We start from the raw sequence: 14924 nt of genomic DNA on the forward strand, positions 1-14924 counted from the left end.
TATTCTATTACCATCTGTGGAAACCAGGTGGGTGAGTGTTTTTTATCTCTTCCATGACCCATCCTCATTGTGGGGAGGTATCTTCTGTTCATGGGCCATTGAGTGTCCCTGCACAGCTGATAAAATTACATCATCCCATTGGGTGATGCTCCCCCCAGGGGGAGGAGCCAAGAATTCCTACCTGGATATAATCTGAGATTTGGAACACCACAGTCAGCCTTCTCCCACTGCATTCCCAGAGGAAGACCAGACCCATCTACTCCACCCCTGGACCTTCAGAGGAAAACTCCACCCTGCTACAGGATCACTGCTCCAACAGAGCCACACCTGTCACTGCAGGAGGGGTGCAGCCACCATTTAATGGGACTGCTACCAACACTCTGACCCACAGGGTGTCAGGTTGTATTCTCTGTCAGTGTTTTTCTATTACTCCATTTTATTTTAATTTTCCTATTAAATTGTAGTTCTGACTTGGGATCTCCCACTGGTTTGCTTTCAAACCAGCACTGTGACTGACTTTTTCAGTGACTTAATTTTTACTTCTTGTGGTAGCAATTTGCAAAATATTTACAAGTTTTGAAAGGTTTTTCTGCCACAGAAGTACATCCCTCCCACAATACTGTCAGCACCAGCAGAGGTCAAGGCTTGAGCAACTCTCCAGATTGATCCCAATCAACAGAGCAGGATGGTTTCCCCACAAAGAACAGGCTATGCTCTGGATCTGCTTTTCCAAACAATTCCAGGCTTCCTGGTGAAAGTGATCACTAGGTTAAAAGACTGATGTGTTTGGACTGCAAGTAGGAAATTAGTGTAAAAATATCCCTATATAAGTGATATTTTTATATAAGGTATATATAAAATATAAGTTTTTCTTGAATTATCACAAACAAGTGCAGTTCTGCTGCTCTGCTGAGCAAGGGGGCAGAGACACAAACCTACTGTGGGTTCAGGGGGCCCATCATCAACCCATCACCAGGGGAGGGAGCAGATGTGCAGCTGACTGCTAAACTTACTCAAGACAGAGAAAGGTTCAAAAATAGGTCTTTGAGGCAAGAATCATAGAACAGGTTGTGAGGGGCATTAGAGCTCATCTTGTTCCAAGCCTTCTGCCATGGGCACAGACACTTTCCACTAGACCAGGCTGTTCCCCAAGCCTTGTTCAACCTGGCCTTGAAGAGCAGAGCAGATGGGTTCTATCACCAACCTCAGAGTATAGCTCTCCCTAGCAGCAGGAAGATGCCACATCCCAACACTGTGGCATCACCCCCCACCACAGGCTCTCCCCAGGGCTATGAGAAGGGCTATAAACTACTGCCAGCAGCCAGATTTCAGTAAATACAGGTGCTTGCCTAAAATAAACCCTCCCAAGTTTCAGTCTGATGTAGTTTCATTTGTGCATCACTCTTAACTGCTGTTACACAGCTGCACATGTCACCTCCAAAGTCACCTCCAAACTGAGGTGATTCCTGTAAATCAGTTTATATATAACCTGCTTGTCCAGTCCATAAAATCTTTACAGAAACTCCTGAATATAAGATCTGAAAAACAATCACTTTCATTATGGATAAATTGGGGATGACATGTTGCATTACATTGTTAGTTAAAAAAAAAAAAAACTTAAGGAGAAAAAACACAGATTTTAACCAAAGGGCAGTATTTTCAATAAGTATTTTCGTACTTTCTCCACAGCCTATTCAAGTCATTACTAACTTGAAACTGCAAGTGCTCATTAATTGGATTGGGAAACACCAGTGGTCTATGGAAATTCCTAGGAAGATTTTTTAATGCACAGCACACTTTGAGGATTGGTGTTTTGCTAATGACCACCATAACCAGCGGCAGACTTTCAAGGAGCCCTTGAAAGTAACACTGCTGACAAAATGAGCAGACAAAATCAATATGTAAAATGAAGTATGAGAGAACATGCATTTGGCAATTTTCCCCTTGCTTACAAAAGCAGAGGGAAGTGCCCGAGGACACCTCGGCAGACCAGGGCGAGTTCCAGATGCCGAGCACAGGTTCCCATGCTGCAAGCCAGTGGGACCCTGCCAGAGGCTGTTTCCAGCTCCACCAGTGAAGCAGTAAAATCATACAATCACAGTATCATTAAGGCTGGAGAAGACCCCAGAGGTCAGCAAGTTCAACCATCAATCCAGCACCACCAGCATGTTCACCACTAAACCATGCCCTCACTGCCATACCCACAGATTTTTTTAACACTTCCAGAGATGGTATTTCCATCACCACCCTGGGCAGCCTGTTTCAATGCTTTACAACCCTTTCTATGAAGAAATTTTTCCTAATATCCAACCTAAACATTCCCTGGTTCAACCTGATGCTGCTGTCACTCATCCCATCACTTGTTACCTGGGAGAACAGATCAACTCTCACATGGTTCCAGCCTCCTGTCAGGGAGTTAGTTGTAGAGGGTAGTAAGGTCCTTTCTTCCTATTATCCTCTTTCTGTAGAGGGTACTAAGGTCCTTTCTGAGCCTCCTTTGCTCCAGGCTGAGCCCTGTCACCTCCCTCAGCCACTCCTCATCAAGGCTCACACTGCAGACCCTTCCCCAGATGTCTGCCCTGGGAAGCAGACACCTCTACACCATTCATTCACAGAGCTGCTTAACCACTACCTGATTCACAGCCTCCTCCCCCACCCCAAGCCAGCCTGACAGTAATTTTCCTTTGCAGAAAGCGGGGGCTCCATCCATGTACATCTCCTCCACCAGACAGTGCTGGCTCCACACCCACACATCCTTTGTGTGCAGCCCAAAACAAACCAAACCCACAGGGGCCCCCACACAGGAAGTGAACATGCTGCAGATGCTTCTTTTGATTACAGAGGTAAGAAACACACAACTGCAGGAGTTTAGAAGAGCTGCAAACAGGGACAGCATACGTAGACTTTTCCAGGGTCCTGTCCAGGGGTGCCTGGCTGACAAAGGCTCTGGCACATGCTCTGGAACCTGAGCACATGCCTGCTCCTGAGCACCTGAGAGCTGGGATCCCATCTGGGCCATGCAAAATTAAAGATGGAAACCAGAGAAAAAACAGCATCAGGAAGAAGCGACCTGCATTATCTCTTTATATCACACAACACCTCTAGAGAGGTGCTGAGAACGACAGAGAGATAACAGCAACGTTAATTTCTGTATCCTTTAAGTGCACTGCAAGACCCATGGATTCCAGCAAGACGTGATTTTTCTCTTGATTCATAGAATCACAGAATGGGTTGGGTTGGAAGGGACCTTAGAAAATAACCAGTCCCAAGCCCCTACCATGGGCAGGGATACCTTCCATTATCCCAGGTTGCCCCAAGCTCCATCAAAGAAGGCCTTGAACACTTCCAAGGATGGGGCAGACACAACTTCTATGGGCAACTGGTGCCAGGGCCTCACCAACCTCATAGTAAAGAATTTCTTCCTATTACCAATCTAAACCAACTCCTTCCATCAGCCTGAAGCCATCCTCCCTTGTACTATCCCATGTCCTATCACTGTCCAAAGTTCCTCTCCAGCCCTCTTGGAGCCCCTTTAGGCAGTGGAAGGTGCTCTATGGTCTCCCCAGAGCCTTCTCTTCTGCAGGCTGAATAGCCCCAACTCTCTCAGCCTGTCATTAGTTAATGAAGTTAAAATTCTGTCAAGTATTTTTTAAAAGTGTCAAAAAGAGGAAGTGTTGGCACAAACACAATAAAAAGCAATGAGCTGCAAAGAGACCCTTCCTCCAGCTCATTTCAGCCACTCACAAGATCAGCCACAGCCTCATCACAATTAACTGGTATTCCAAATCATAACAGAAGCCAGTGATACTGTGTCCAGGTTTAGCAACAGGCAGCTGGAGACATGCTCTAAGTCAGTCTTACTTGGTTTATATCAATAAAAGGTACCATATCAGCAAATTTACCTGATAGTTAGAAGTAGATTATAAAAGATCCACAGTGTTTTATAGCATTTAAAAAGAAAAGGATTGGTGATGCTAAAGCACCTAATGGGTTTGATCCAGTATATTGAAATGTGACTTAATTCCCTCCAATTATGAGATCCCCCATTCTACCTCCAGCCTCTGACAGGATTACATTAAGTAATGATCAAAGAACAAGAAACTTGCCACTCAAGCAGTCTGCAGCGACAGACTTCTCTGAAGATAAATGCTTCTACAAGGCTCCAGGACAAATTTTACTTAATGCAAATATTAAGATACTGTCCATAAAATGCAGTATTATAATAAATCTTTTAAACCTCATCATCCTCTTACAGTAGTTTTAAAAAATCGCATCTCTGAGGAAGTGGATTACTACTAAAGTTTGATACTAATTTCTTTATTCTCCTCTACAATAAATTTAATAGCTGAAAAAATTCAGTATGTTGTCACAACTCCACAGAAATAGGCATTGGCTCATATATGCACTATTTTTAGAGCTACAAATATTCTTCATTTGAAAAAAATATCACAGACACTTGTAAAAAATGTATGTGGGTAATAAATGCATAGAATCACAGGATGGTTTGGGTTAGAAGGGATTTTAAGGATCATCTTGTTCCAACCCTCCAAGGCAGGGACACTTTTCACTAGACCAGGCTGCTCCAAGCCCCATCCAACCTGGTCTTGAACACTTTCAGGGATGGGGAGTCCACAGCCTCAAATTACTGACCATAAACATGAATTAGAAAAATTTTACTGAAATGAAAAAAAGATTTGACTTTACTGGTTTGAGTCACATGAAAATTTGTACTGAATTGTTAAACCCTGTTTGGAATTGAACACTGCAAGAAATATAAATGCAAAACTTACTATCTTAGGATTTATTTTCTAACTGTGAAGATAAATAACTGAACTGTTTACTCTCCTATTACTTGATCCAAGATCAAAACAGCAATTTAATTTTTATAAAGCACCAGAACTATAATTATTATTTTTTAAACCATTATCATTAAAAAGTCACTTGCTGTTATTCTGGCTGCAGTTTTGCAAGCTCCTACTGCATGAGCACAGAAGTTTGGGACATGGTTTAACAGAGATGATCATAATTGTAAGTAAATAATTTGTAAGTAAAAAACATGGCTGCATTATTACTTTCCTCTTTTGTAACCATAAAACATGGTTGCATTATTGATTGGGTTGAGAAGCAGACTAAGAATAGAAATGACTCACTCGTCTCCATTGTGACGCTGCCCTGCTGCAATGACCCCGGCTCCTGGCTGGATGCTTATCACCACCAAGACATGCAATCATGCTAACAAATCAGATCTGAAGCAAGAGCTGCCATAATTAACACCAATGGCACATTTCTTCCTAATCCATTCATTCTGAGCAAGAGCTTTTGCCAAATGTGCCCCAACTTTCTCCCCCACAGTCAGGACGTAACTGTGGGGGTGATGTGCAAGATGCAGAATTAGTATGTGACAAAAATGGAAAAGGCCAGAAATGCCCAGGGATGAAGAGATGTGATGTAATTATGGGATGCTCAGACCTGCCCCAGGCAGACATAGACAGGCACACATTCTCAGGCTGCCACGGTGGCCGTGGCCTCACACGTGACCCACGGTGACACAGCCACGTCCTCCAGCCCTTCACAGGCAGCAGGGCTAAGGTGTACCCTGAAAAAACACTGCTAAGTGTTTGCCAAATACACAACTGTCCTTGAGATCCTGCTGTGCTGTAGAAGGGAAAATCCCCAGTGCCAGCAGAACCTCAACACAGTTTGGGTGCACTCTGGACCTGGAGGAGAGCCCAGCCTGCTCACCAACCCCCAGAGCAGCGGCGGTGGCATCCCCTGCACAGGGGCTGCAAGAGCAAAGTCACACACTGGGCACTTGGAAGACAGAGACAGAAAGCTGTTCACTCTGAGGGAAAAGAAAGAACACTGACAGCATGTGTTCACTGTGCTTGCCTGGAAGGAAAAAAAACCAACAACAACAACAAACAACTACAAATAGCTAATTCTGCAGACAACCAGTGCTCTTGTGAAGTAACACTGTTCTATAAACCACAAAAACGTAGCAAAAGAATCTAAATGGTAACACCTTCTCCAAAGAAACCAACCAGATGGTCCACTCTTAACATTAGCTCATTTGAGGGAAGGCAGGGAGGCAGGGAAGAAATTTAAGATACCAACAATAATTTCAATGTCAACTATCCTGAAGATACCCAGTTAAATCAAGAACTAGAACTCTTTTACTTAATTAAGAGGCATAAGAGAAAAGAAGAGCTTCAAGGATAGTAACAATCATTTAAAATATTATTTAAAGTATCTGCATATAAATCTTGGGTTTGTGTCAAATCAGGTATTGCTACAAAACAAGTTCCAGCACTAACAAGAAGTAGTCCTTGTGAGAAGTAGATGTCAGCTCATGTCACAACCCTATAGGTAATGTTTTACAAAACACAGATTAACCTTAATCATAAATATAATCACAGTATATTTAATGTGCAGAGATTTACATTCTAAGGAGTTAATGGAGATTGCATAGATAATTCCCCTTAAAAGCAAACCCAAGAAACCTTATATTTAAGGAAACATTTCTAGCTGGGTTAAAACAATATTGAATTTCAGTATTGTAAAGGATCTGAGTTTTCTTTAGAAAGCAGAAAAATACTTGCACGTGAGGGATTAGGCATGTAAAAACTTAAATGGTGTCATACTGAATATTCCAACATCAACCACAGGAGATGGACTAGAGTCCACGTGGAGGCTGGAAAGCTCCAAGCCCTCCCCAAGCACACAGGCCTCACAAAAGCTCCATGAGGCTGCATTCAGCATCTGTCAGAGAGCACTCAGCAACAGGCTGGAGAGTGAAATACAACTCTGTGCTCATTCATTAGCATTATGCCAGACAGGAAATCTGCTGGAGAGTTTGTAAACACTTTTCCCTCTCTGGCAGAAACCTTATTGCAAGTTCCTGTAAAATGCAAGTTTGACTTGCCCTCCTCCTTATCCTGATCCCCTGCCTACAGAAAAGGGCAGGAACTAAATGATCTTTAAGGTCCCATCCAACTCAAACCATTCTATGATCGTACCCCTCTCTCATGGGCTACATAAAGGGTTACACAATAAAATCTGTTTTTCAAGATCACTGGGAACCAATGTATGAGCATATTCATATAGGCATGGAACTAACCATGCCTAAAATAAATGTATTACTTTACTAGTTTATAATGAATATGGAAAAATATAGGCACCAAACTTTTCCTTACTTGTCACACAGACAGTTTGGTACTGTGTTTTGATTCCTTAGTCGTCTATTGAGTTACAAATTATTTTTTCTACCTTGAGTACTCCAGTATGACTCTTTCCAATTAGAAGCTTACAGTCTGCAAAGCAAGGATTAGTATTCAATTCAGACTACTGAAAAGCCAAAATCTTGGAGATTTGGTAGCAGAGAGGTGGTTGTTTATTCCTTGCCACTTAGCACTCATTCAGGAAAACAGTGTTACAGGACTCTTCTTATATATTTGGAATTAGGAGACATAAAAGCAGATTTGGGAATGTGCTGCTGATTTAAGAAGTTTATACCATTTTCTATCAAACACCTCATACATACATATATATACACATGTGTGTATGTATGTGTATAAATATATATCTATTTAGTTCCCCCCCCCTCCCCACCAAATCTGAGGAAGCCACCAGGTTTGCAACAAGCAACTACAGGTGCTCTGTATTGTTTGTAACAATGAAATACATCAACACAAAGAAAAATAAACCAACTTGAAGAAAAATCTGAATGAGGACGTGATCTGTTGACTAACCACAGTCCTGTGAGTGTACCACACTGACTTGCAGCAGTAACTGACAGCCTCTGAAATCATTCAGGAAGCCGTGAAACTTGGTCTTTCTCAGAACAAAGATGCCAAGTCCCTTGTCACGCATCCCTCCAGGCAAGCTGCAGAGGTAGCACCAGCATCAGCTGCTCCTGGGATTCTCCTACTCTTAGCAATGAAACCTGAGAATTATTAGCTGTGTGCTTATTCGCTGTCACACAAACCAAAGAGACAGAGATAGGTTCTGTCCTACACAGATTGGAATTTAATTCCTAATAAAGCTTTATGCACGCTCTCCCAGAGTGTGAGGGTCCAACATCTCATTTCTTCAATAACAAATTTAATGTCTTACTAATGATAAAATTCAACATATGTGACAGTTCTAGAGATGAGATGGCAGAGGATGTTAAACTTCAATCAGCATATTGTCTTCCTGTCACAGACACAGTAATGCTCTGCAAGGCCTAAAATCACCACCTGCAACCCAACTGCTACCAACATTCAGAAAAACATCAGTCCATGTAAGTTATAAGCTCATATCTGACTGCACACATCAGATATTTTGAAGCGTACCAAATGAGAGTCTACCTCTTTTGGAGAGATGAAAAGGAAGATGGGGAAAATGGAGAGAAGTTTTTTTTTTTCTCTTCTGAACATGAATACTATTCCAGGCTTGTACTTCAACGTTATTACTGGTTTTAAACTTTAATTTTCAAAGAAGATCAAATTATTCAGAACAATTATTTTCAATGAAATTATTTGTCTAGATGACATATATCATGTTACCAAGCAGGAAGTTTGAAAAATAATGGTGAAGAAAACCCTTCACATACACTTTGTGGCCCTGAAACCACACAGTGCAGAGTTTATAGTCTCTGCTGCTCTTTAAGACTAGATCAGTTGTTACTCTTTTTGATGTTTGAAATACCACTGCACTATTTTTAAGCAAGTAAACACAACCAAGTACAAGAGCGTTAATGCTGCATTGATCTGCATTTGCAATTAACTCAGCTCTAAGCCACAGTTCAAATATATTGAGGAAAAAAAAGAAACCTGCCAATTCCTACATCTTACCAAAAGAACATCAGGTAAAACCAATAAAAAATGAAGAAAAACCTTTTCTCTGTCCAGTGAGCCTGTTAAGATTTATTTATAGTGCTCAGCTGAAGATCTCAAACCAAAAAAAACCATCTTTTCCAATTACTACCTTCACTTCCACCTATGGTGTTGCAGCCCAAACCACTTCACTGCCCCTCAACACTAAAGAAGTGTTCTCAAAACCAGCAAGCACTGACTATTCATTTGACCAGTTTTGTCAGCAAAAGACAGTTCCAGGCAGCCCTGCAGGCAGCACACAGCCCAGGCTGGGCCAGCAGGGCAGACTCACCGACAGGTAGCTGCTGGAGTCCACGTTGTCGGTGATGGTCTGGCGCTCGCCCCGCTGGTTGATCCTCCGGTACCTGCGGCGGGACTGCCGCAGCGGCACCTCCCTCTGCAAGATGCTCTCCTCATTGTCCTTGGAGTTCTCCACCTGAAACACATGTTCAGGCTCCTGGTTAAACATCCAGTTCTTCCATAGCACCGAGAGCCGGTGGAGCCGTATGAAGCTCATGGGGAAGGAGCAAACATAAGTTCAGGGCAGTTAAACCTTTCAGGGTAAATTTTCAGTGGTTGTTTCAGAGAAACACGGCTGCAGATCTCAGAAGGGCCTTGTTACAATGAGCTGAGGCCACAGTTTCCTTCCGGGAAACTGTATTTAAAAAAAAAAAAAAAAAGTAAAAAAGGCACACATATCCTCTAAACAATGTCAGTCATCAGCAGAAACTCTTCTTCTGCACCCACATGTATCCTGAAGGAGTTACAGGCACTGCTCATTTCAAGCTTACCTTCAACACAGAAGTTACCAATTTTTGTGCATTTATAATCTGGCAAAAATATTGCATTATACCCTATTTTTAGTAGTATAATTTTTAAAAGTATTATTTATTTCTAGTACCATTCATAGCTAAACAACTTCAAATATTCCAGCTTTTTATAAATAGCTACTTCACCTATGTCATACTGCCTCCTAATCACTTTCACTGGATTATGGAGAAATGGCTGGAACTTAATAACTTGATGTTAAATATTATCTCTGACTAAACATTAAAAATTAGGTAAATTTATCTGTTTAGTAAAAGCCAACATGAAACCTTTTATCTCAATAGCTACAATACTTGTTTTCTATAAAAAGCAGTCTCATCCTTTCCCATTTCCTTTTGATGTTTTGGAAAAATATCTCCCAGCAGGAAGCAGGACAGACATGCAAACAGGCTGCAGCAGGCAAGCAGCTTCTCTACAATGTATTTACTATGTAGAAGTTTCTACTGTCTTCCATGCCTTATTTTTAATTTTTTTTCTCCAAATTTCACTGCCAAATCCCAAACATACTACTGGAACAGGAGAAAAACCTCTGTATGGTCTTACACAGCTCTCACTTCACACACTCAAGTAAATTACCTTAAAATTAAAATCCAAAAGATACAAAGAAATGAAACACAGAAAGAGTTAAACAGAAACAAGAAAGTGACCAAGGTACACCATCATAAAAGCAAGATCACATCTATCTTCCACATCACTTTTCTCAAACACTTATGGTCTGTCTGAGGTCAAAGGAAGGTGCAAACAGCTGAGCTTGTCTTGTGGGTTATTTCTGATTCCATAGAGAAATCATACATTAATAACATGGGTTAAAGATACAACAGTTAGAAAAGCTAGAAAAGAAGAGTGATGCTCACACAATAATACTGTCAAAAAAAGAAATCAGAAAAGCTGAGTTGAAAAAGGGATAACCACACTTTTCACTATAATTTTACTACCTCTTTGCAAAGGAACAGGACAACAACCAAAGATATCTATTTGCAGCACTGCAGTAAGCACAGTGGTCTAAGAGTGCAAAGAATACAGTGGATGCAAGGAGAAACACAGAAAGAAGCAAAAAAAACCTTTTTAAACACGCCATCCATTATCATCAAAAAATACACTGATGATTGATATGGAAGCCTTTCTTCATGTAGCATAAATATGGATTTCTAGCTAGAAACAACGTTGCTCTCAAATTGTACAGAAGTCCTCCAGAAATAAGGAATGTTGGATTTGTACAGAGTTACTTATTAAATAACCAGAATTGTGCTGATTTAATTTTATATTTTTGTATGTGAGCTCCTTCAATAAATGCATTATCATTTTTTTCCTGCAGTCTTACTAGATCATAGAAACCAAAATAAGCAGTGAACTTCTCCAACAGAACAGATTAACCTGGACCTGAGAAACTGCTGGGGTGGACAAAGACTCTTTCAATACAGATAACCCTTATTATCAAGAAACCCCAAACTGAACAGCTATTTTTAAGACTAAATTAAAACAAACACTCAGTGACAGAAGAAATTATTTCTTCTTTCACAATTCTAACTGAAAACTGAGGTGTAAGCATTAATAAATTACTTGATAGCACTAAGTCAGAAAAAACAAGTGGCGGAAAATGAGACCACCTGCTTCCTTTGGTTAGTGAACTGCTGTTGACAAAAACAACATGGAAATCAGAAACCAGGAAAGATCTCCTCACCCCAGAGCTTCCAGCTTAGCACCACCAGGACAAGCAGTATTTTGAGTCCAGCCAACCACCAGGTTGTCAACACTTATGATTCACAACAACTGCTTTTGATGTTTGTGCATCAACAGGATAGGCATACCCGGGCACCTCACTCAGCCCTGCTTTCACCTGGTTAAAACTAAAAATTCCTGTTGGCAGGGAGATGTCACCCTCATCAGAGCCCTGTGGAGGAATTCAGCTTCTCTGTGAGTGCTCAGAGCCAGGTCCTGGCAGGGGAGCAAAGGGAGGACAGATTCCCTGGCACTGCAGAGCCAGGAGAACCAGGCTGCCATCACTGTCCCACAGACTGCTTCCCATTATTTCATTTTCAACACAGTATCATAGAATTGTTAAGGCTGGAAAAGGACTCAGAGATCATCACATCCAGCCCTGCCCCCAGCCCTGCCAGGCCCACCACTAAACCAGGTCCCCAAGTGCTGCATCTGGACATCCATTAAACCCTTCCAGGGATGGTGACTCCACCCCTGCCCTGGGCAGCCCCTGCCAGGCCTTGACCCTTCCCATGAAGAAAATTTCCCTAATATCCAATCTAAACCACAGGACTGTCATGTTTCACTCTGCAGTCCAAAGCAGCAATGAAATATTTTCCACCTGCAAGTATCACACTGCTCTTCTGAAATCTTACACTTAGATCTGAAGAAGAAAATGAAAGCACCGAGGAACAACTGTAATGACACTTCAATATACCAAAATATGCTGCAATTCTGGGCCATCTTCCTAAATGACAAATGGGGCTATTATTAATTCAATAGATTGCTCAGCCTCCAAAAATATGAGTTACAATGCCCATTCACACACTATCTGTTATCCTCATTAACTTAAGCTGACCACATTTTATGGCCTTTAAAATGGGTCCATTCCCAGAGGATTCCCACTACAAAACTGATTTACATTCTAAAGTGACAAGAGAGAAGACAAAAAAAAATTAAAATCAGTCACCAGCAGGAAACGATAGAGTTCTTTAACTCCATTAAAGCAGCTAACTAATTATTTTGCTTGAAGATAAATATTCATTATATATTGAACCTCATTAGTATGTTGCAAATTAAAAACTATAGAAAATAAAAGAATTGAGAGAAATTAATAAGAGTTAATCAGGGAACTAAAACTCAAGCACACCTTATGTCAGTGAAGATCATTAGCAAGCTGCACGCCACCACACTGATGCTTTTTTCTCACACTATTTGAAGTGCTTCCTAGAAAATACAGCCAATAGCACCTTTAGTTACATTTACCTGTAAAATATGACCATAAATATAATGAGGAAACTACTCTGCACTTTTAATTCTCTGATTTTCCTACTGGAAAATTATACTGAAGTTCCAGAGAGGGATGTAAGATACTTTCAAGTGCCTCTATACTCTCACTGGCATTTAATCACAATTACAGACAATTCAGGAGATTTCAAACAGAGCAAACAGCTGTCTGGGCTGTGCCTTTGTCTCCAGGAACACCCACAGTGTGTGAGGCTGCTGACATGGCCAGTGCTGGCTTCCCCAGCTCCTGTGATACTGTGCTCTCTGCAAACACCCATCACACTTGTGCCTACTCAAGTTACACACACAACACTGCTTTCTTCCATAAATATTTCAACAGGGTCAGTTTCTCTCTTGAAGCACACACTGCACAGAAGCTCCTCTTTTATTTCTAGCTTTTTTTTTTTTTTATTTATTTCTTTATTGCAATGATGATGTGACCAAAGTAGGTATTTCTACTAAGATTTCCTTTGCCCTTGAAATATTTTTCATGTAAACTTACAGATGTACTTGCAGTGAGTCACCAGCCAGACCAGGCTGGTCTAGTCTTCCCCTAGGTTGCTCCAAGCCCTATCCAAGCTTGTCTTGAACACTTCCAGGGATGGGACAGCCACAGCTTCTCTGGGCATCCCGTGCCAGGGCCCCACCACCCTCACAGGGAAGAGCTGCTCCCTAACACCTGATAATAGATATGACTGGATAAGTGGGTGTTTCTCACTCTGCTTCAGGAGCACTAAAGAGCAAGACTCAGCTCAGCCCAGACACAGCACCCAGGCACTCTGAGTTTACCACATGCTAAGTTCAGCCACCAGATCCTTGGCAGCTGCAATTAAAGAGTAAAAATGCAAAGCAGCAAATGCAAACCAGTGGGCCTGGGGCACTCCCCTGACATGGCTGCACACACTGCCACCCAAACAGTCCTGTGGCATAAATCTCTCCAGGCAAAATCTCCCCCCCAGAATTCCAGCTTTGAGAAGAGACTGGACAATTTGGAATAAAACAAATTAACTGTTTCACTCCAGAGATGAAGACAGGTTTCTTGCACTCTTAACCTGCACTTCAAGGCAGACTGTAGCTTACAATACATGCTGCAGCACAGAGCATATTACTGATGCTATCAGAGCCCATGAGCACAGTCAGACTGACATTGCACAGAGCAAATTGCACAAGGGACAGCAAGTGGACTTGGTACAGGACACTGCTGACATCCCTGCTGGTAATGCACTGTGAGAAACAAATATTTTATGGAAGCTGAGTATTTACATGCTCAGTAAGAGACACTGTCAAATATTAGTTTTAATGTTACCATATCTAGATCTAGGGCAGCTAAATCAATAGCAGTCTGGAGATGGGAGTCTGATTAACAGACACGTGGGTTCTGAGCACAACAAACAGCTTTGTTCCAGCTCCATTAAAAACATCTAAGGTGAAAGTTGGAAGAGATCTGCCTGTGTCCCCAGGCACACTGCTGGGATACAATGTTGGTCTTCACTATGGAAAAGCAATCCTAATATTCCAACTGCATGTCGACAACAGCCTGGGAGGGACTAAGCTACACTCCCCAAGCACATATATGTGCATCTACAGATGCACTTGGCAGCATCAATAAGCATTCTGAAGAAGGAGAAGGAATCCTGGACATTAAGGATGGTGACAAATCCTACCCTTCAAGCTTGGCTAACACCTTCATGTTTCTTCTCCTACCTACAAGCCTTCCCACTATGTGGCACTGCAAAGGCTTGGAGGAAGAACGCTGTTCCACCAGACATGCCCAATAAAAGCCATGAAATGGGGAATGGGGGTGTAAATAAAATACTCAAGATAGAAGACTGCCATAGCCTGACTCAGGAATGCTCAGCTCAGCCGTGACTGCTAGGCTTTTGAAACTCAAGTAAGCATAATTTTAGAAAGAATGACCTAATCATCATCATCATTTAGCCATCTAGATTAAATTTACATAGCTACTGCTGTTATGAGAGCAGCCATAGGTATAATTGAAATCAAGGCAATTTTACTGCAATTTCATAGAATACTTTACAATAAGCTTTCTGCTGTAAAAGAGAAAGAATTTGCTGAAACCAGCAATAGATTTAAATACATATGAAAAAAATCTGCCTTACCACAATCATTTCTGAGGGTTCCAATATGATACATTCGCATCCTCGCTTTCCTCCAGACTGCTTGCCAAAACTAGAGTGGGATGGAATAAAAGCAAACAAAAAGGAATGAGATGAACAGCCTATTTTACCTTTTCAG

General features: G+C 41.6%; 1 protein-coding gene across 13 annotated transcripts in view; it reads right to left on the reverse strand.

Moving 5' to 3' along the window:
* RAPGEF6 (Rap guanine nucleotide exchange factor 6) overlaps positions 1-14924 on the reverse strand; it is a 122653-nt gene that overhangs the window by 68329 nt on the left and 39400 nt on the right. For 12 of the 13 annotated variants that reach the window (XM_054642678.2, XM_054642680.2, XM_054642683.2 and 9 more), the window contains exons 5-6: positions 14789-14858; positions 9148-9291 (exon numbers count right to left, since the gene is read on the reverse strand). In XM_054642678.2, the coding sequence (XP_054498653.1) occupies positions 9148-9291; positions 14789-14858 (214 nt within the window). The remainder of the gene's footprint in view (positions 1-9147; positions 9292-14788; positions 14859-14924) is intronic. The other variant, XM_077186272.1, reaches the window with a different exon arrangement.

Source organism: Agelaius phoeniceus, chromosome 15 (genome assembly GCF_051311805.1).
Source record: "Agelaius phoeniceus isolate bAgePho1 chromosome 15, bAgePho1.hap1, whole genome shotgun sequence".
Lineage (NCBI taxonomy): Eukaryota > Metazoa > Chordata > Aves > Passeriformes > Icteridae > Agelaius > Agelaius phoeniceus.